Here is a 23,199-nt window from a genome sequence, read left to right as displayed (position 1 = left end):
AGAGTTGCAGGTCGCCGGTCGATTTTGCTTAACCTGTCTCAACCAATTAGAATTTCGGCAATTCAAGTACTTGATTCAGACCGGGTGCAAGAACTTGTCAGGATCGACTGCATTTCAGTTGTGTGGGGAGTCGCCGCTCTTGTTGGAGTTCGAGTTGGTGGAGTTAGAATGGTGGATTGGGTACCCTGCGACTGCGATTTGAATTGGAAAATCAGGGGTGGTGGGTCGCAATTTGGAGCCACATATTGGCGTGGGGAAATTAGGGCTTATAAAATTTCATTATTTTTAATTTTGTTAATTTATTTTAAACTTATTAACATTTAATTAATTTTTCACTTGTTTGATGAGGAAGTGGCCCTCAGCTTGCCACTTCGTCATTTAACATTAAATTAACAGTAAATTTAACGAAGGTCTAACATTGCAACTAACTTGTAAAATGAGATATGATATTGTAATATTTAAAACATAAGGAATAAGATTGTGATGTAACTCATAGTTGAGGTGGGTTTCTATTACCCTATAAAATATTATTTAATTTAATACCTAATTAGGTATTGAAGTGTAATTAGTTATTCGGTTTTACTTTTACAATGTCTAAAGTCTTCTCAAGCATCGCATTCTCAAGTTCAAAGGCCTCATAAACCTTCAAAGAGTAAGTGCTTAAAAGAAAGGAATTGAGAAAGAGTTGAACGATTCAAAGTAGTGACTTGAAACACCAAAACTTTTTTGGTAAATTGCATGAACAATTTCATTTTTTTGGGGTCGTACTAATGTCATAAGATATTTTGACGTTAAACATTATTTTTATAGTATGATAAACTTAACTTTTTCAATTGGGTTGTATGCTTGTACTAAAGTAATGTTATAAGGTATCTTTTTATTTTATTTTATTTTATTTTAAGAATCTAGTGTCTTTGGATTTTTGACCTGACTAACCACTAGGCTCCCCCGCCTGATGCCACAACATTTGGGAAGCAAGAAACTCTAGTAATTGCTAGGTGGGTACCTTGGGAGGTGTCGAACCCCAGACCTCTTGGTAACAAACCAAGGGCTTGACCATTAGACTAAACACTCCTAGGTAATGTTATAAGGTATTTGATATTGAACTCTGTTGTAAGTTGAATTTTAGTACGGTGTTCATCATGAAATTGTTTTCAATTGGGTTGTATTCGTGCCATAAGACATTAGTTTATAAATGATTAGATTTTGAACTTTTTTTAACAATGAGCTAGCAATAATGTGGTTCAAATTTGCATTTGGCGATAATCGAATCTAAGATCTCTCACTTAGACCATCTCCAACCCTGACCTAAAACCTAAAAATATTTAGCCCAGAAAATTTAGGTTTTAGCCTAGAAACAACTTTTCTACTCCAACCCTTTTGGCCTAAAATTTGAGCCCCAGATTATCAAAAAATGAATTAAGGCTATTTTTTTTTAAATTAACTTTTTTTTTTAAAAAAAAATTATGTAGACTATCCTAAATTAATTTTATGAACATTTTAACCTAAAAATATTTAAATTCCGATAAATTTTGAAAAATCACTAAATCAATACATGAAAATCATGATAAACCACATAAACTTAAAAAAAAAAAAGACAATTAATAAACCACATAAATTTTAAGATTATTCTAGCCATTGGATTTAAATTTGGACCGTTAGATCTTTTTTTTTACCGTTAGATTTGATTATATTCGATTTAAACCGTTGGGTTCAATAAATATATAAATATAAAACAAAAAAAAATTGAATGTGGACCGTTGGATTAACCAACGGTCCAATTACCACCACCACCCGATGAAGAAAAGTAGTCGTTGGCTACAGGACAAGACCCACTTTTCACTCTCATCTGTGGGTCCCAGCAGCTTTTGTGGGCTAAATTTGTGACCTATATTTGCCTTCATTTTAAGTTTTAGGTTTTAGGTTTGGTTTAGGTTTTGAGTTGGAGTGGATTTGGGGCGAAAAAAAGGGGAAAATTTAGGTTATAGGTCAGGGTTGGAGATGGTCTTACAAGTGAAGAGTAATACTATTAGACTGTAATAAGTGAGAGTGTGAAGAGGAATACTATTAGACTGTAATAAGTGAGAGGATTACCATTATACTGTAGTACTAAGTGGTTAGATTTTGAACTTTTGAATTTGTTTGAATGTTGAATACTTGCATTAATGCTAATTTTTAATGAGCCTATAAGTGGCGCAAACAGAAACTAAAACCGTTTGAAACCTAATCGCAAAACCAAATAGTTTGATTCTATTTATGTTTTTATCTCAAATAACATCTAAAATAACTAAACCAAACCGTGCCCACTCCTTCTCCAAATAGTCGTTAACAAAAAAGAAAAGATCAAACTGCACAAAATTCGCCATGCGGTTTAACACCATTGGTCCTTCACTAACATTAAACCCACAAATTGGCCATGTTAAAAATGAAAAATCACATTCTCTCTCCCTCTCCCCCCCCTCTCTCTCTCTCTCTCTCTCTCTCTCTCTCTCTCTCTCTCTATAAACACGTTTCTCGAAAGAAAATCAAAATTCGCATATCCTTCCAATTTTTTTTTCTTTTCATTTTTTACCCATTCATTTGATAATATCCCCCTCTCTATAAACTCTCTCTGTGAAACTGACCCCCTCCGCCACCACAACCCCGTCGTCATCGTCGTCGTCGAGATAAATCTGAAACGACGCCGTCACCTAAAATCGTAACCTAATCTTCGGCTCATCTTATCCGCCGCCGCCATCGCTGCTTCCCCACCACAAAGCCCGACCATAACCGGGCCCGTAGAACCAAAACGAAAAAAACCAGTATCCTTTTCCCGGCGGGTCATTCGCCGGCGAGTGCACGTAGGAAAAGGTGCGCACGATTGTTAACCTGCGCACATGGCAGACCTCTAGTTCTGTCTCCCCGTATTGACCTTGTTTCCTGGGGGCGCTCTTACAGCGTGAGTCTGGCTCTCTCTGTAAGCTCTCAATCATCGGCTCCTTTGTTAGGATTTGCTCCTTTCGATGTGAATTGTTTGAAACTAGGGTTTCTAGGCATGGATTTAGGGTTGCGGTTCGTATTTAGGGTTTTCTTGTAGAAATTTGAAAGGGCTCTTGGCGGTTGATTCTGTTCCAGTGTGCGAGTTCGGTCTTTGATCTATTGCTTGCTCTGTTTGGCTTGGTTACATGATTGTTCTTGTGACATTGACGAATTTTTTGTTACCGAGTTGGGTTTTGTTGAATTTTTAGTCAGTTTTCGCATTTTTGCAGGGGTTTAGGTGCTTAGTTGTGTCTACTAAATGAGTATCGGTATTGATATACTCAGTTTGTTTTTCTTACCGTTTTCTATGTCTATGCAATGGGTCCGAATTATCTACTGTTTCCGGTGTTTTTAAAGTCAATACTGTGTAATTGAACTGACAAACTAAGCCTGTATGCTGAGAATATGTGGGGGGAAGAAAGAAAAAAGGAATTTCAAAATTTGTATACAATCATTATACTATAAATGTAATTTTACAGGGTTCATTCAAGATGTTATGTTTGGTCCTAGCCCATTAAAGTTATTCATTATCTCTTAAGTAACTGTTTGTGATGTTCGTTCTTGGGTTTTCTTTAGTTGTCTCAGGTTGATGAAGGATTCAAATTTTTGCTTTTATTGTTATATGAATAGGTCTCCAGGTTTTCAGTTTCGATGCTCAGATTCACATGTAGAATGTTAATTTATTTTGGCCTACACTTGAAGTAATTTATTTGTTGTGAATTGAGCAATGATGGAAACACCTTGTTTCCACTTTGACCAGTGTTTTTACTATTTGCAGGTGCAGACATTGCTAATATGAATCCATAGAATTTCCATGAGAACTGATGGCTTTTTTTAGGAACTATTCTAAAGACACTGTTTCACGAAGTGTCCTCGAAGAAAAGACCCAGGGAAAAAGTGTTGAAAGAATTCACAGTTCTACAGGGAATGATGATGTGGATGTAAAATCTTGTGAAAAGGAATTTGATATCAACATGGATGTGCAGTATCAAAGTGAAGGTGAACATGATGATGCTAGTAGGTTGCACAATGAGGTAGCAACAGATGAGGGTATGGGTACAAGAGTTTCCAATTTGCCCTCTTCTGGGAGGAGGACAACTGTGGCTGGAAAGTGGGGTTCGACCTTTTGGAAGGACTGTCAGCCTATGCACTCACAGGGCGGGTCTGATTCTGGTCAGGAAACTAAAAGTGGGTCGGACCACAGAAATGCTGTTGGATCTGAAGATAATTCTTCAGATGTCGGGGAAGATAGAATAGATTTTGAAGATGATGGCAGGCCAAAGGTAAGCAAGGGACAACGGGGCCATTCTGACATCCCTGCAGATGAAATGTTATCTGATGAATATTATGAGCAGGATGGGGAAGAACAGAGTGAATCGATGCACTATAGAGGGTTTCATCATTCCGTTGGGTCAAATTCTAGGCCACAATTAAAGCCTAATTCAGTCAGTAACCATGCACATCATAGAACTTCTAGAAATGATATTGAAGATTTTGAAGATGGTGATGATGCCAACGAAGATCTTGATGCTGCTGATGCTGATTATGAAGAAGACGAAGATGGTAATTTGCTTTGCAAATCTTTTTGTTTTATTAAAATTTGCTGCTGTTGGGCAGGAATATGGATCCTTCATTTCTTATATACCTTTTATCATTTTAATATTTTGATGATGTAGTAATTTTTTACTTCTCTTCATCATTCTCCTTCTTTGCAGAAGATGATCCTGATGATGCAGATTTTGAACCTGACTATGGTGTTGGGAGTGGTCGCACTGCACAGAAGGTGATAATCAGTTTAATTAGTAAATTTACGTTATTAGTTTACTGGCTTGAAGTTGTCAGAAGTTATTATATAAAAATTTGTTCTGATGGCTCTACGCTCTGCTAGAGCCTTATTTCTTGCAACTGCCGTTTTCACTTTATTTTCCCAATTCTAACTTTGTATTTTTACTTTTGAGTGTTTAACTGATAAGGAACAGAGCTTTACATGCACCCCTATGGTCAATTAACCTTGGAAGATTATTTGCAATTTGTAGTGCATAATTTTCAAGAGGGTAGTTTCAAAGAAAAAAAAAATCAGTTATATTATTTGTTGACTTACTTTGAATAGTGTTCTATTTGTTTATTTTTTCATGTATACTTGTCACTTTCTCCATCTCTCTGTCTTTTGCATTGGGTGATGTATTCAGTGGTTTTGTCATTCTACAGTACACTAATGAAGTTGTTCTTTGATGACACCAGGATAAAAATTGGAATGGTGAAGATTCTGATGAAGACAATGATAGTGATGATGAGCTTGATGTTTCAGATGAAGATGATTCTTATTATGGAAAGAAACCTAAGAGTAGGCATCAAGGTGATGCTAAATCGACAAGGGAACGCAAATCATATCATTCGTCTAGTCGCCAAAGAAGAGGGAAGTCATCTTTTGATGATGATGAGTCCTCAGCGGAGGACTCTGAGAGTGATGGTGACGAGGATTTTAAAGGTATCAAAAGGAAAGGTGTACATACCCGCAAAAGTAACGGCCGAAGAAATGTTCTTGGACAAAATGGTGACGTGCGAACTTCTACGAGGTCTGTTAGGAAGGTCTCATATGTTGAAAGTGATGGAAGCGATGAAGTGGAAGAAGGAAAGAAAAAGAAGTCCCAGAAGGTATCTGTTTACTTCTGTGATCTAACATCCATGTATTTTGGTGCCATTTAAGATCACATCTTTTATTTGCATGTGTGATTCTCACATTGGAAATTGTGCAACATTGGGGAAAACTGAGCCTAGACATCCTTAAGTGAAATAAGATTTGTTTTTATGTTAAGGATTTGTCATGTAATGATTTGTTTTTTTTTTTGCTACTTATCTACTGTCAAAAGCTATAGTTGGAAAAAGTAACGTAACACAGAAATTAGAATGCAAATGAATTTGGAATTTCTTTTGGCAATAAGGTGGACTGCTGGTTTGATTAAGTTTTCTAAAAGTGCAGTGGAGATGTAGTTTAAAACAGTTTAAACTCATAGGCTAATGTGTATAGGCAGCTTGTTTCTAGAACATTTGAAGGAACGTACTGGATGAATGTGTAATTGTGTGCATTGTAAGATAGGTTAGACAAAGATTTCATTCGCAAAAGAATAAAAAAGGAAAGGAAGGCAAAGAGCTCAAGGATTTCTACGATGAATCTTTATGTTCAAGTGTCCCATTATGTTAAATATTAGAATGGCTGGTCTTGGTGGAATTTGGTTCCTTAGCATGTTTTTGCTAAATACAGCGGTCCTTTTGGATCGAGTTGGAGATTGGGTGGTAATTGGTGCATCATTGAAGTTTAAGAAATTTGTTAGGCATACATATATTAAAGTTGCATTGATGGATATCAAATCATGTAATTGGTTCTCTCCATCTCATTAAAAATTGGGGCATATTAAAATTGTGAAGCTGGTGATATTCAGGTTAAATTCCACTAGAGCTTTTGTATTTTGGTAAAAAATTTGGACAAGTTTTGAATATGTTGCATATTAGGGTTCCGTTTAGTTTTCCTCGGTTTGTAATATTCTCTTTACTCTAGATTAGAATGATTCTCTGCTAATCCAGGATAGGATGATTTGGAAGACTTTCAAAGTCCAAATTCTTGCATGTGGTGGCACATAGGAAAACTACTTGCAATGTGCAGCAAGAAAGAAGACCCTTAGTGTCTTTGTGATGTGGTATATTTGTTCAAATATGCTGGCAAGAGCGTTGGCCTTCCTCTTCCACGTTGCAAATTTGTATTTAGCGGTGCATTTGGCCATGAAATTGTGGTCTCTTTGCTGGTCAAGGATCTTTTGGGTTCTGGGGCCATGAGGAAGGGTTCACTCATTGGTGATCTCCAGGTTCTGCTTTTATGTGGACTGTTTTGAATACAAACAACTACAACAACAACAACAAAGCCTTTTCCCACTAAGTGGGGTCGGCTATATGAATCCTAGAACTCCTTTGCGCTCGGTGCTGTGTCATGTCCTCCGTTAGATCCAAGTACTCTTTAAGTCTTTTCTTAGAGTCTCTTCCAAAGCTTTCCTAGGTCTTCCTCTACCCCTTCGGCCCTGGACCTCTTTCTCGTAGTCACATCTTCTAATCGGAACATCAGTAGGCCTTCTTTGCACATGTCCAAACCACCGTAACCGATTTTCTCTCATCTTTCCTTCAATTTCGGCTACTCCTACTTTACCTCGGATATCCTCATTCCTAATCTTATCCTTTCTTGTGTGCCCACACATCCAATGAAGCATCCTCATCTCCGTTACACCCATTTTATGTACATGTTGATGCTTCACCGCCCAACATTCTGTGCCATACAACATTGCCGGCCTTATTGCCGTCCTATAAAATTTTCTCTTGAGCTTCAGTGGCATACAAGTATATTCGATAATGGGGTTGAATAGGATACTCCCTTGCTTGTGAATTTATAATTCATATTGAGCGGATAGGAGTGTTGACTTGAAGGTAATTTAATTCTTGTGATGCTATGGTAGTTTGTTATGCTGAGACGGACCTCTTGTAACTCATCTTTCTATATTACATTATATTTTTCAGTTCATGTCAGGATAAAAAAAGAGAGAAGCTTTTGCTGGTTTTTATTCTTTAGCTTGATCATTCCCCTGTTATAATAATCCAAGATCTCCTGATCTCCATCTGATTAATGGTGCTACCTCTACTATGAATGTGTTGAGCAGAAGTGCGTGTGTGAGTCTTTCTCTATTTACATAATGGAATGCTCCAGACCATAAAGAACATGTAATTGGGCAGGGAACTTTCTTGCACTTGATGCTCCATGCCTATTGTGTATCTGTTTATTTCTGTAGTTGCTAGTGTCTAACTGCTTTAGTTTGGGTTATCCCTCATTGATTGTATGTTAAAAATTTTGTTCTGTTATTTCTGATGCTTGATTTATTCATTTAATTTTGTATCTGTTCTTTTAGGAGGAGATTGAAGAAGAGGATGGTGACTATATTGAAAAGGTGCTCTGGCATCAGCCTAAAGGCATGGCTGAAGATGCTCTCAGGAACAATAGATCAACGGATCCTATCCTATTAAGTCACTTGTTTGATTCTGAGCCAGATTGGAATCATATGGAGTTCTTGATTAAATGGAAAGGGCAGTCCCATTTGCACTGTCAGTGGAAATCAATTTCCGAGCTACAAAATGTAATGCTCTATAGTATTTCTTCTTGGTTATGCACAAGCACTGGATTGAGTTAATTTATTAGATACATTATGTCAAATGTATTGGTGTTGTAACTTTATCTTTTGGATTTTTTGTACAATCTGTTGTTCAAGATGCTCTATGTTTTGGTTTTTATTTTGCAGCTTAGCGGTTTTAAGAAGGTTTTAAATTACACTAAAAAGGTGATGGAAGATGCCAGGTACAGGAACACAATATCACGTGAGGAGGTACTTGTTTTCCTTTTTCAACATGGATTTATTTTCCGAAGTACTCATAAAGTGAACATGCCACTGTTTTTTCCCTTTTCTTTCTGTTTTTTGTTTTTTATTTTTAAGATGGGATCAAGAAGAGCTCACTGTGCGCTGTACAAATTTTTAAAATGGCATATTCGTTGTAAGATACAAATGTTTTCATTGAAATGTAATACTTTAATCTGAAGTATTTTTGCTCAGTAAATGTCTGCCAACGCTTCTTCTTTTGCATATAGTACAGGGGCATAGCTTAATATTTACTGTACAAAAATACTTATGGGTTGTGGGAATGTAGAGGAATACATTTGTGGAAGCACAGGGTTGATGAAGTGGAGTTTTTTGGGACCTTTGGGCTTCCCTTTGGTGTTGTATCTTCTGAGTTTAGGGATAGTTCTTTTCAGGCTTTATTTCATGATTGGACCGCTGCTTTATTTTTGTTTTCCTTGATGAAAGCATGGTGTTTTCCCTATTTTTGTTGTCCTTGATGAAAAACATGATGTTTTCCCTAGTCTGACCACTGGACAACCTGACCCCTGTATTATAAATTTATTTTTATTTTTATTTCAGCTGACCCCACTTAGTGGGAAAAGGCTTTGTTGTTGTTGTTGTAATGGGGCTCTGTGATATAAAGAAAAAGGCAGTATACCTATAGTCATATTCTTCCTTAAATTTCGAAACAGGTTTGTAAGGGCAAGTATGAGGTGTTTTCTGTAATGTTATTAGAATATGGTGCTCAAAACATGAAAATATGAAATGGATAAGGAGTGAGGCATTAGACGTAGAATTTTGTCAATGTCCTTTTGTGTTTACTGTTTGTTTTTCTGTTGAAATTTAGTGAACCAGAAACTGTAGATTTTGTTTTAATTTTGAAAGGACTTACACTGGAAGAGCCTTAAACCCTGTTCCTAACTCAATATTGTGAAAGTTAGATTTCAGTCTCTTAAGAATAGTTGTTAATTGGGTGCCACCTTAAGAATATCTTTTAACTTTGGCATTAGTTTGTTGTCAAAGAATCTGATTGAAGTCTATTGACTTTAAAATTGGACACGTTCTGTGGAAATGTTTCATTTATAAAATGCATCATGATTCTTTCCCATGCGTAATTGATATTTGACTTTCCATGTAATAGATCGCATCAGATTTTATGGTTTTTGTTATTATTTATTATTTTTTGTTTTCATGTGAAGTAGCTCATTTATCTTTTTTTGGGGGATTATGTATATGCTTGCTAGATTGAGGTTCATGATGTGAGCAAGGAAATGGACTTGGATCTTATCAAGCAGAATAGTCAGGTTTGCTTTCCTACATTTCACAATTTTGATTTACTTTCCTGAAAGTAGATTTTTCTCATTTGCTTACAATGGTTTGTAAATGATTCTCAGGTGGAGAGAATAATTGCAGACCGCATCAGGCAAGATAGCTCTGGTGATGTGGGTCCGGAGTATCTAGTCAAGTGGCAAGGGTTGTCTTATGCTGAAGCAACATGGTAAGTTAAGCTTGACTTATTGAAAATCATTTTCTGTCCAGTACTGCAGATTATTTGCTCATTTTGTATATCATGCCTATCTCTTTTGTATATGCTTGGGTTAAAATTGCACTATTCATGCTAAATTAATTGTACAAGTTCCCAGTGCTTTATCTTAAATAGTGTTTGACTCTCTGGTGCTATGGCTTTTCTTCAGTTTTAATTGTAATAATGAATGCTTATATTTGTCAATGGTATCTGATGGTAGGGAGAAGGATGTAGATATTGGGTTTGCACAAGATGCTATCGATGAGTTCAAGGTAGTGTTCTATCTTCAATCTTCATGTTTTTAATTTTCATGCATTTGAAGGTCACCTGAACATTGATGGTTATTTCTTTTAGTGTGTGGTGAACTTTTTCATGAGTGGACACAGTTGCACATGATTAGATTTTTCTAATGCTTGTAACTTTGGTTGTGGATTGTTATTATGAGCAGGCTCGTGAAGCTGCAATGGCTGTACAAGGGAAAATGGTGGATCTCCAGCGCAAGAGGAGCAAAGGTTTGGGCCTTAGTGTTTGAACTAGCTTATCATCTTCTCGTTTGCATATTTTTTTCCTTTTCAATTCTCACTGCCTGGGTCATGGCATTTTCTTGTTTTTCATTTTTGCTAGCAAGGTAGTCATTGCATTCTCTTTCTGTGATAGGAACATCAAATTTTAAGCATACAACCAGAAATGGCTGGAAAAACATTGCAGTTAATTCATAACTTCTGTTTATTGAGTATCAATTAAACAAGGCAATGACCTTAAAATTCTTAAGGCGGTGTTTACTTTATTTTCTTGAGTCTGAGCAGTGAATGGGTCATTGATCCTAAATCTTAATTGACCTCATTACTCAAGTGCTACTTTTTCGCTTTAGATTTAGTATAAGGTTTAAGTTACTTAATTTTATTTTAAAAAAAACCAAAATCATCTTAAAATACGTATTTGACACATCAGTGCTCAATTCCCATTCCCATCACCAATCATAGAAAATTGCTTGGCTTATAAATTTTTGAGAATTTCTAGGAAAAGGAGGGGGGGGGGGAGCTAGAGCTTTGTGGGGCTGTTTGGTGTTGGCAGTTTTTTGAAACATTTGGTTGGTGTGTAATTGAAGATTTTTTTTTAAGATTATAAGTGAGTGGGAGTAAATGAACTGTAGGGCAGAGTTAGATGTTGGCCATCATTTTCGAATGAGTTCAGGGATTATTCTTTTTCTTGTCTTAGAAATCTAATAGTTACACAGTTCATGTCTTGTTCAAAGTTATTTGTCTTTTAACTCCCACACTATGGGTTTGATAATTGATTTTCTTCTTCCTCATCATCTTTGTTTTCTTCTTCCTCATCATCTTTGTTTTCTTCTTCCTCTTATTCATTTTGGCGAAATACCTTTCAATAATAACATTAAATGTCTGCATTTTCATTTGATTCTATACAGTATTTAGGATATATTGGTATGCTGACAATAATACATGGATTTCCTGGAAGGAAATACTCATCCCTCGTGCTATTTCATATCAGTGTCTCAAATTCTGGAAAAGTCACATACTACTTAGGACTACCAAACCAACTCCTTGGCCTTATATGGAGGCCTGATGTTGACAGATACTGAAGACTATCTAAAGTATATTCCGAGTCATCTGACCTACCATAAGGATCCCCCTTGACCAGGCACAATACTGCAACCTATTCACTAGGCACTAACCCAATACCTCTAGTTTTGTTATTCTTCTTGGTAATAATGAAATGGATAAGCTATCGAAGTATTTTTCCTTTTTTTCCTTATATACGAAAGGCATATAATATTTTATAGGATTATAAAGGTATATATTATCGAGTTTTTGCTCTTTCCATTTTCATCCCTTTCATTTTCTTGCTATGTATTGATTTGTTTTGTTGCTCTTCTTGAAATACTGTGATCATTTTTCTTTTATTTTAAAATTGTTGTTAATGATGTTTAGGAAGTCTACGGAAGCTCGAGGAACAGCCGGAATGGTTGAAGGGAGGAAAGCTTCGTGATTATCAGCTTGAGGGTTTGAATTTTCTTGTTAATAGGCATGGCTTGTTTATTACTTCTATCTCACATTTATCGTTGGAAAGGGATTCCTTAATATGCCATTCTTGGAAAGTTTCTAATCAGCAGCTCTTGCATGTTGCAGTTGGAGGAATGATACCAATGTCATTTTAGCTGATGAAATGGGTCTTGGTAAAACTGTTCAATCAGTTTCAATGCTTGGTTTTTTACAGGTGAAGATGAAATCCAAACTCTTTGCTGACTAGCTTGTAAAGTGTTATATTATTTAGCGTAGTTTCAAATGTGTTGGGTTTTTTCAGCCCATGATAAGTTGTCCTAAGTCTATTGGGAATTAATAGTCTTAGAGGATTAAATTGTTTTCCTAGTTGGAGTTGTTTTCCCAATTGGAGTTAGTTTCTCAATTGGAGAAGGATTCATAACTAGATTCCAATTAGGATTAGTAATCCTTATTGAAGAAGACCTTTATTATGTCTATATAAAGGGGCTATTGTACTAGTTTTGAGAAGGGAGCAAAACAATAAATTGTATACCACTCAAGGGATTAGAGTGAGAGAATATTGTAAAGTGTGTGAGAGAAAAGAAAAGAGAGGTTATTTCTTGTTCTTGTTCTTTCAGGTTTTCGACAAGTCCTAGTTCTAGAGATTTGGCAAGATTATTGGTTGTACTCATTATTGATATAGTGAAAGATGTTGTTGTTGTCCCGTGGACGTAGGCACATATTGCCGAACCACGTAAATTCTTGGTGTTATTTATCTTGGTTATTTGTTTTTCGATTTCCAGAGTTTGTTCTTGTTTTTCCCATTCTTAAACGCAATATTCTCAAAAAAATGAACGTGAGATTGTAATTTACATGAGATTATAACCTTTCTTTTTTTATTTTTTATTCTTGCATTCTTGCAGAATGCTCAACAGATCAATGGGCCGTTTCTTGTTGTTGTACCATTATCCACTTTGTCTAACTGGGCCAAAGAATTTAGGAAGTGGCTCCCTGATATGAATATTATTGTGTATGTTGGTACTCGTGCAAGCCGAGAGGTAAGACTTGCTTTCTTGTACACATGTATGAGGTTCATATATCAATTATTGATCTGTTTGTTAATTTCTTTGATTGTAGGTTTGTCAACAGTATGAATTTAATAATGATAAAATAGTAGGCCGGCCTATAAAATTCAATGCACTATTGACGACATATGAGGTGGTTTTAAAGGATAAGGCTGTTCTTTCCAAGATCAAGTGGAATTATCTAATGGTTGATGAAGCTCATAGATTAAAGAACAGTGAGGCACAGTTGTACACAACCCTCTTGGTATGCAGTCAGCCAATCAATTGTCACACCTTTATCAAGTTTAAACTTGTCTTACATTAAATGATGCGTTGGTGGTTTGACAGGAATTTAGCACGAAGAACAAGTTGCTTATAACTGGTACTCCCTTGCAGAACAGCGTAGAGGAGTTATGGTAATTGATTTGTTTTCTTATTCTCATATTTCTGCTTGTCCATGCATTAATTTTGTTTTTTAAAGTGCTTATGTTCTTGTGTGTGTGCTTGGTTAAGCATTTGGGTCCAAAAGTTACTCTATTCTCCTATGTATACGTTAAGAGGGGTGGGGGTTTGGGCATTGTATTCATGTGTGTGCACAATTCATATCATATGGGATCCTTCTGAACATGTTTGCGAGCGGTTTTCTCTTGGCCTGCATCACTTACCCTAACCATTACACATTATTTTCTCCCAAAATTACTCTTGTTCTCCTTTCTTTCTCCTCTCTTCGTTTTTTCTTCTCTTCCTCTGTATCATATCCAATTGGTGCCATGAGCGGCTCCGATCCGAGGTGTTCAGCCACCCCTTGGATTCAGTGTGAGAGAAAGAGGATAGAAAATGAGAAGGGGGGGGATGCTTCTTTCCGATTGTTTGGAGGTAGAGAATGAGGAGAACAACAAGCTGGTGGTGTTGGGTGATGACGAAATGGAGGGGATGGGAGAAATAGAGGGATAGAGATAATTTTCTTTCTATCTGAGTAAATTTTGGATTTATTTTATCTGGGGGTCTTTAAGGATTTTGCGAGCTGGTTTCACGGAGCTTTTGGATTGAGTTTTGTTTATGGCTGCCCTTATCTGTAAGGAAGTCTCTCTCTCGCTCTCGCTCTCTCTCTCTCTCTCTCTCGCTCTCGCTCTCTCTCTCTCTCTCTCTCTCTCTCTCTCTCTCTCTCTCTCTCTCTCTCTCTCTCTCTCTCTCTCTCTCTCTCTCTCTCTCTCTGTCTCCCTCTCTCCCTCTCTGCTTAGGCAAGACTGGATAGCATTTGTTCTCTAATGGCTTCAAGTGTCTGTTTGTGCTGGGTGTTTTCTTGTTTTAGCTTTCTAAGGCGTGTTTGTTTTCTGTTTTCTGGTTTGGTCTTCTTGATCAACCTCTTTGTGGTTTCCTTTGACCTAAATACAATCATTTCTTGAGTTGTTTTCTGGCAAGGGTAAAGTTTTTTCTTTTATTTTTTCTTTTTCCTATCTTCTCTTGAAAGAGTTGATTGACTAGCACCGATACCATGGGTCATGCATGAGTTTTCCAATGCCTTCCATATTTTTTTCTTTCTTCTTTTTCGGTAAATTTCAATTATTGTTCAGGGCTCTGCTTCACTTCCTTGACCCTGATAAGTTCAAGAATAAAGATGATTTTGTTCAGAATTACAAGAATCTCAGTTCATTCAATGAGATTGAGGTATTGTCCAGTGAAACTTTATTTACATTCTCTCTGCACCTGAATTTTTCATGTTCACCTTTGTTGATAACTATTGTTATATCTATACCATGAATTAATGTTTGTTTTGGGTTTATGTTTAGCTTGCTAATCTGCATATGGAATTGAGGCCTCACATTCTTCGAAGAGTTATCAAGGATGTGGAAAAGTCTTTACCTCCTAAAATTGAACGAATTCTTAGGGTTGAAATGTCTCCTCTTCAGAAACAGTACGTGATTGAACTTGCAATGAAGTGGTCTTTTATTAACTCTTTTCAGCTGATTTGACATCTGCTCTTTGGTTCTGAATTATTTAATTTAGGTACTATAAATGGATTTTGGAACGCAACTTTCATAACTTGAACAAAGGAGTTCGTGGGAATCAGGTTTTTTTCCCCATTCCTCTTCCATGTGTAGAATTAATTGTAACTGTAAGGTTTGCAATTAGCATATTAGTAAAAAAAATTTGGCATTGTAACTGGAAATTTGACTCGATCTTTGATTGTGTCTGCCTTGTGTTGAATTAATTGTAACTGTAAGGTTTGCAATTAGCATATCAGTCAAAATAATTTTTTGCCTTGTGTAGAATTAATTGTAACTGTAACTGTATTTGTGTTTTATCTTTCAACCTTAAATTAACTCAATCATTTGCATGAAATGAACTGTTGTGAAAATTGAAGACTGTTTGTCTTGGTATGTGGGGATGATTATTTTCCAAACACCGTTGGAGTTAAAAGAGAAATTTGGAAAAGCCTGACATGCTAATAAATAATTATCTCTGTCAAATTTTATTTACATTGATACTACCTTTTTTATGTGCACTCAGCAATAGTTCTTCCTCTATTCTGAAAAGAGTAAAAAAGACTGAAATGTCACAAAATACATTTGCTCGTCTCTTGACTCACAACATTGGAGTGCCACCCTTCACTTTTCTTATGAGGTCCGCTAATTACTGAAACCTTTTCAGTTTACTCAAGTACAGCAAGAAATCCTGCACCAAAATTGGTGTTGAAACTTTCACAACACCCTCTTCCTTTAATTCCGTCTTTGAAACTTGGCAGTCAACATAGTAAAAATTAATGATAATAGGAGTTAAGTTGCCAAAATATTGCCATATAAAAAGAACACGAAATTATAGGCAATATTTCTACTGATAGAAAATGTAATCAGTTGAATAATACCTGCTTTACCTTTACCATCTCTTTCTTCTTTGTGCGGTGATTGTTTAAAATAATAGCAGTTCCATTCTTTTACCTTATTTTTTTCCTTTGCAGGTTTCGTTGTTGAATATTGTGGTAGAGTTGAAGAAATGTTGTAATCATCCCTTTCTGTTTGAAAGTGCTGACCATGGTTATGGTGGGGACTCAAGTATTAAAGATGGCAGTAAATTGGAGAGGATTATTTTAAGCAGTGGAAAATTGGTTATACTTGATAAGCTTCTTATGAAATTGCATGAAACAAAGCACCGTGTTCTCATATTTTCCCAGGTTTATTTACTATTTAGTTGGATTTAATGTTTTCTCATACTTATCTTGTTGAGTTGTTTTCGATGCACTTTCTAACTCCATCTCGATTCAGTGTTGGAATCCATATCTGTTGCTATTTGTAGGGAAATATCATCGGTTGGTTGTTTGAGGATATTACACTACTGGCCTTCTTTCTTGCCATGCTTTTACTGTTCCTACAATTGCCACTTATCTAATCTCTACAATTCCCACTTATCTAATCTCTACAATTGCCATGCTTTTAGTGCCTTGATCTTTGATTTGGGAGTGACGCTGTTCGTGTGGAAACATGACTTGTGTCTGTGTCAACATATTTTGTATATTTGTTTCTGTAGCAGTTGGCCACATGCTGGAGTATTGCATGTGTTAATAGTTAACGACTACAAAGTTACTCAGGCAGCTTAGGTACCGGGGTTATTGGTCTGTTTTCCCCCAGCCTGTAGTGAATCTGATGCAAGCTGCATATTATTTACTCTAGTTAGGGGACAAGATTTCCAAGATTATGCTATATTACTTTTAATTGGTTGGTACAGAGATATCATTTTAATTGGTTGATACAGAGATATTATGGCTACTAATCATTGAAATCATTTATTGCAGATGGTAAGAATGTTGGACATACTGGCGGAGTATATGTCAATTAGAGGTTTTCAATTTCAGCGGCTTGATGGGAGTACAAAGGCCGATTTACGCCACCAAGCAATGGAACATTTTAATGCGCCTGGTAGTGAAGATTTTTGCTTCCTCCTTTCAACTCGAGCTGGTGGCCTTGGTATCAACCTTGCCACAGCGGATACAGTGATAATATTCGACTCAGATTGGAATCCCCAAAATGACCTTCAGGTTTATTTAAAAGACTTTTTTTCTTAACTCTACCAATGGGCATAGTTTTACATGCTAGTGTAACTAACTTTCACACTGAAGACCTGAGTTTGAACCTCCCCTTCTCAATGACTGAATCAGGCAATGAGCAGAGCGCACAGAATAGGGCAACAAGAAGTTGTTAACATCTATAGATTTGTCACAAGCAAAAGTGTCGAGGAAGATATTCTGGAGAGAGCTAAGAAAAAGATGGTACATTACATAACTTTATCTTGAGATATGATTTATAAATTTGAACTGTGCAGTTTGTACATATAGTATCTGCATATGCATTATGCATACAATTTTTCACTTGAGTTCATTTATTCAATCTAATATGTTTTGTTTTTTTCAATGTGTTCCATAGGTGCTTGACCATTTGGTGATTCAAAAATTAAATGCAGAGGGTAGGTTGGAGAAGAAAGAATCTAAGAAAGGGACTTTATTTGACAAAGTAAGGACTTGAGTTAATTGTTTATCGTGCTGAATTCAGTTGGGTTATATAGGGACTTGTAAATGTGGGGAAAATGGAAGCAGAAAGATTCGAAGATTATTTGTGGTTTTCCACGTATAGATGGATCTCTTTCTACATGTATTACCTTCAAGGGGAACAGTATATATATTTATATACACACACATATATAGTTTTACCATACGCCAATTGTTCTCTTTCTATGAGCATAACTAATATATCTGATTTTTTGATTTCGTAATTGCAGAATGAGCTGTCTGCTATTCTACGATTTGGGGCTGAGGAACTTTTCAAGGAAGACAAAAATGATGAAGAGAGCAAGAAAGGACTCTTGAGTATGGATATTGATGAGATTCTTGAAAGAGCAGAAAAGGTTGAAGAGAAGGAAACTGCAGAGGAAGGGAATGAATTGTTGAGTGCTTTTAAGGCATGTTTTTTTCATTGTGCTCTGTTCCCTTACTTTGATTGAGTTCCCTCCCACAGGAGTTTTTTTTTTTTTTTTTTTTTTTTTTTTTTTCTGTAACACAATGTCACTGTGGCCTAAAATAAAAGGCACAGGACTTCTTGGGTTCGGGGTAATTTTGAGTAAAGATGGTGATGGAGGGATGCTGTATAGTTGCTACTACTTTCACGTTAAAGCATATTCATCTTTGTTTTGTCTTGGTACATATATGTCCAGGTTGCAAATTTTGGTACTGGTGAAGATGATGGTAGTTTTTGGAGTCGTTGGATAAAGCCAGAAGCAGTATCCCAAGCTGAAGTATGAATCTCTTCTGTTGTATACTGTTTTACCATACTAGTATTCTATCAGTCGGATAAAATGATGTATTTGTTACTTTCTTTTAGGAAGCGCTTGCTCCTCGTGCTACAAGGAATACTAAGAGCTATGCAGAAGCCGATCAGCCTGATAGAAGTAATAAAAGAAAAAAGAAAGAATCTGAGCCTCAGGAAAGAGTCCAGAAAAGGCGGAAATCAGATTATACAGTTACCTCTGCTCCAATGATTGGCGGAGCATCTGCTCAAGTTAGGAGATGGTCTTCTGGGAACTTATCTAAAAGAGACGCATTGCGAGTTTCTCGTGCTGTAAGCTCCTACTTATAAGTTGCAGCTTTGTTGTGCATAGTTTTATAGTCATAACCTTGCAGTAACTGTCGAAAATCCTTCGTTCTCTCCATCCAAACCACCCATAACCACATATTTGCTTGTTTGAGAAAGCTCATAATATTTCATGTGTAGCACCCAAATATATATACAGAAAGGGTACTTACATACTCTTACCTGCTTGAAAAAAGAAAAGAAAATACACTGGGGTAGGGGGGAGCATTTCACTTTTGGATTGAAATGGCCAGTATTTTTTACGACACTAACCCGTCCCTCTTGGATATTTGTTTTATGTTTTTTTTTTTTTTTTGATTTTTTACTTTGTGGTTTTAATATGAAAGATCATCATATTTTATGATTTATCAAAAGACAGTGTCTTAGACTTGATCTGATTGGACACCTTCTCACAAATGGTTTTGTCCTTTTCAGATGTTTCTTTTAGGTGCATCTCATTGCTATAATATATTTCCCTTACGTAATTATATCTATAGATTGTTCTGTTTCCTATGATACATGTATTTCAGAATCGAAGTGGCAAGAAAATGTACCTTGCTTTTATGTCGATGTATTCTTGCTGAGTGTTATGATCAAAGTCCACTTTCTTTGAGAACTATTGTGTTTGGGTTTACCCTTTCCTTTTCGGTGGCAAATAAATAATTTATTTCATTACTAAATTGTCAGGCTGGAGTAATAAATTATTAACCTTTTTTTGTTCATGCCTTCTAATTTTGAGTGGTTTTGGAACATTTTTAGACTTAATAATAGTTGGGTTGGGCTTGTCTTTCTCTTTAGAGTAAAAGAAGGGGGCAGGAGTAGTTGTGGTTCATTAATTAGGTTTTGTACAAAGAAGTATCAACTGAAATATTAGAGGTCTGGAAACTCATACATATCAACTGAAGTATTGATCAGTACAAGTGAAGGGGCAGACAATGGAAATTTTGGGTGAAAAATGGAACTTGTGATTATATTTTGACAGGAAAATAAGTGCAAAGTGTTGGTGCATTCCTTCTACTTTTTCTTTGTGTTTTTTTGGTGGATGTAGTGTGTCTTGTACAGATATATTTACTCAAAAACTGTTTATTACAGAGAAGAAATTATCAAATATTTCTCAAATATTGTTTATAATGGTCTAATTACTTATTTGTAAGTAATTCATATTCAAAGCAAGATGGCCAGAGTACAGCCATTCCACGAGGAAGGCAGGCATAAGTATCAAAGATACAAGCAGCACTAAGTTACCAACTAAAAAGTAGAAAAAATAACTTACAAACCAGAAACAACAAAAACCCATAAAAAAAAAAGGGCAAGGCAGCCCATTTGATAAGAAAATGTTGTTGTGCAACTTTATATATATACACACATATTTGTTCAAATGCCACTTTATAAATTTATGCATATTTTTATGTATAATTATCTTAACACTGCCCTTTCTTTTTATATTAGGTTATGAAATTTGGGAATGAGAGCCAAATTGCCTCGATAGTTGGGGAGGTTGGTGGTGCCGTTGCAGCAGCTTCAACTGAAGCACAGGTTGAGCTTTTTAATGCATTGATTGATGGCTGCACAGAAGCAGTGGAAGTGGGGAGTCTGGACTCGAAGGTTGTTTTAGATAATGTCTATTCATATATATTTGTTTCGAATTTCTTGAATACCTATGTTTAATTGTTTTATGTTTTTGTTGCGGGTGAGTACTTGCTGACTGATGTATTTTACAAATTTGTGGTACTTATTAGGGGCCCATGCTGGATTTTTTTGGTGTCCCTGTCAAAGCTGGTGATCTGCTCAATCGTGTTCGTGAACTTCAGCACCTGGCAAAACGCATTAGTCGATATGACGATCCTATTGCTCAGTTTCGTGTCTTGATGTACCTCAAACCTTCAAATTGGTCGAAAGGTTGTGGTTGGAATCAAAGTATGTATTACTTATTTTCTTATAATTTAAGTTTCCCCCTTCCATCTAGAAAGACAGTAGTTTGGTTACTTTTTGCTGATATTTGCCTTCTGGATAGTTGATGACGCAAGATTGCTTATTGGAATATACTACCATGGCTTTGGAAATTGGGAAAAGATACGTTTAGATGAAAGGCTTGGCCTTACAAAGAAAATTGCTCCAGTGGAACTTCAACACCATGAAACATTTTTACCCCGTGCTCCAAATTTAAGAGATCGTGCTAACGCTCTTTTGGAAATGGTATGCAATAAACTTAGAACCGTGCTTATAATTTCTGAAGTAGGAAGTAGGATTGAAAAAGAAAAATGATTCTTTCTTGACCGGATAGTGTAAATTTAGTGGAAACCTTATGAGTGTGCCGAGATGATCGTTGTTTTAAGTACTTGTGAATTTGTGTCAAACTTATTGCAAGGTCTAAGATGAATCCTCCATTGTCGAAGCCTTTCCATCCTAATGCTTTTAACTCTTGTCATCTGTTTATTTGCCTGTGCTTTAGTTTGTGTGTGTTTTGGATCCATTCTGAATGTGATTGATTTTCTTGAATAATGTGAGTAAATGATTTGGCTCCTATATTGCGTGAGTTGATGAATAAAATGACTGTAACCAGGAAATTGCAGCCCTTGGTGGAAAGAATGCAAATGCTAAAGTGGGTCGTAAGTCTTCAAAGGATAGGGAAACTACTGTCAATGTTTCTTTAGCTCGCAGTGGGCTAAAGAAAGGAAAAACTGGTTCTTCTAGAGTTAATGTTCAAATGAACAAGGATAGACCACTGAAACCCCAGAAAGTTGAAGCTTTAGTGAAAGAGGAGGGTGAAATGTCGGATGATGATGAAGTGTATGAGAAGTTCAAGGAGGAGAAATGGATGGAATGGTGTGAAGAGATGATGAAGGATGAAACTAAAACCTTGAAACGTCTTGAACGGTTGCAGACGACTAGTGCCAATCTTCCAAAGGAAAAGGTGCAGCTTAGATCATAAATTTGTCTTGTGCAGCTTAGATCATAAATTTGTCTTTCTGCCATTGTTAGATCATAATTTTCATGCTGGTATTGTTTTTTTTTTTACTTTTCTTTTTTCAGGTGCTTTCCAAGATTCGAAGTTATTTACAACTTCTTGGACGAACGATAGATCAAATTGTTTTAGAAAATGAGGAGGAACCGTATGGACAAGATAGTATGTGCTTCATCCTTGTATGCTTTATTTTTATCATTGCTGATTGCTTCTGTTTCTGCTATTGTTAGATGTTTCAAGATGTTTCAAGTTTAATTGATTAGGTTAATGTCTTACGTGAATAGTTGATCCTACATTAGACAAGCTCTTGGACTGCTTATATGACAAAATTGTTTTCCCTTTTCATGGGGTATGTTTTAAATTGGAGCCAATAGGTCAGAGATTAACGAAGTGCGCATCTACAGGGATGACCATGCGCTTGTGGAAATATGTTTCTACCTTTTCAAATCTGTCCGGGGAGAGACTTCATCAAATATATTCAAAACTTAAACAGCACCAGGATGTGGAGGCTGGCCCTTCCCACATGAACGACTCCGCTTCTGGTCCATTCGGCAGAGACAGCGACCCTTCTCCCTTCTCCTTCCCTTCGGACAGGCAAAGAGGTCATGATACAGCCAAGTTTGAAGCATGGAAACGGAGGAGGAGAGGGGAAGCTGATAGTAATTTCCAAGTTCAGGCCCCATCTCAAAGAAATATGAATAATGGTACCAGGTTAACTGATCCAAGCTCATTAGGGATTCTTGGTGCAAGACCATCGGAAAATAAACGCACTGTGAATGAAAGGCCTTACAGGACGCGACAGGCAGGTTTACCAACAAAACAAGGTTTTACATCACGTATTAAGTAGTTCGGCATACAAATTGGTAGGAGGAAAGCGGATGCTTAAGATGTGAAGTCTACTGGCTCTTGCTTAGGCATTTACAACTACAGCCCATACATAGATTCTCTGGATTTTTTTACGTCAACCATGGGAATAAATTTTTGGAGATCCTCCTTGGGTTTCTGAGATGATCGGAACAAGTTATCGACCAAATGGGATTTGCACCGTTGTACAAGGCGTGGCTGAGCCGCTGAGCTGACGACCCAAAGCATTGTCTGTCTCTGCAAGGTTGGTGGAATTTTGCAACAATTGTTATTTTCTCCTGAAGATGAGCTCGGTTGGTACTGTGTTCACGTAAATAGGGCCGGTTAGCGAAACGGTTTTCGTACTCACAGAATGTATACATACAGAAGGAGAATGTATTAACGCCTTCAGAAAGTGTACAATATCAATTTTGAAGTAGTTTTTTTGGTATTCTCCTGAGATTATTATTTTTTATATTTTTATATTGAGTTATTTATAGTTATACTTCACAATATATTTATTATTTACCGTTCATTGGTTCTATAGCAAGAAGAAATGGCTGAGATATGGCTTTAGGATATGGGAAAGTTTCTACCTCAGTCAGTCAGACTGGTTGGTTGGTTGGTTCTGGTTTGGTCTCGCATCCGCTTCGGGGTTTCCTTCCTTTTCATTTTTCTTGGCAATTTTTATTTCCGTTTCTCATGAACTGATTAGAGGAACCTCGTAGACGCCA

General features: G+C 36.5%; 1 protein-coding gene across 3 annotated transcripts; it reads left to right on the top strand.

Annotated features, from left to right (window-relative positions):
• The first annotated feature begins 2,482 nt into the window (after positions 1-2,482).
• On the top strand, positions 2,483-23,000 carry LOC126590881 (protein CHROMATIN REMODELING 5-like). Of its 3 annotated transcripts, none has more exons than XM_050256399.1 (31): positions 2,483-2,938; positions 3,797-4,581; positions 4,734-4,801; positions 5,260-5,673; positions 7,965-8,189; positions 8,352-8,435; positions 9,692-9,751; positions 9,842-9,945; positions 10,193-10,244; positions 10,421-10,484; positions 11,925-12,018; positions 12,123-12,210; positions 12,899-13,033; positions 13,113-13,304; positions 13,388-13,455; positions 14,614-14,707; positions 14,830-14,954; positions 15,047-15,110; positions 15,999-16,211; positions 16,830-17,072; positions 17,193-17,303; positions 17,458-17,544; positions 17,810-17,989; positions 18,242-18,322; positions 18,409-18,645; positions 20,107-20,262; positions 20,397-20,574; positions 20,672-20,853; positions 21,221-21,571; positions 21,691-21,784; positions 22,027-23,000. In XM_050256399.1, exons 2-31 carry the CDS (start codon positions 3,843-3,845, stop codon positions 22,467-22,469), a joined length of 5,226 nt encoding a protein of 1,741 aa, XP_050112356.1. In that variant the 5' UTR covers positions 2,483-2,938; positions 3,797-3,842; the 3' UTR covers positions 22,470-23,000. The 3 variants fall into 3 exon arrangements, with proteins under 3 accessions (XP_050112356.1, XP_050112357.1, XP_050112355.1); XM_050256400.1 differs by having other exon boundaries at positions 2,483-2,956; positions 4,737-4,801; XM_050256398.1 differs by having other exon boundaries at positions 2,483-2,956.
• Positions 23,001-23,199: the final 199 nt, after the last annotated feature.

Source organism: Malus sylvestris, chromosome 11, assembly GCF_916048215.2.
Source record: "Malus sylvestris chromosome 11, drMalSylv7.2, whole genome shotgun sequence".
Lineage (NCBI taxonomy): Eukaryota > Viridiplantae > Streptophyta > Magnoliopsida > Rosales > Rosaceae > Malus > Malus sylvestris.
This window is presented reverse-complemented; position numbering and strand designations above follow the sequence as displayed.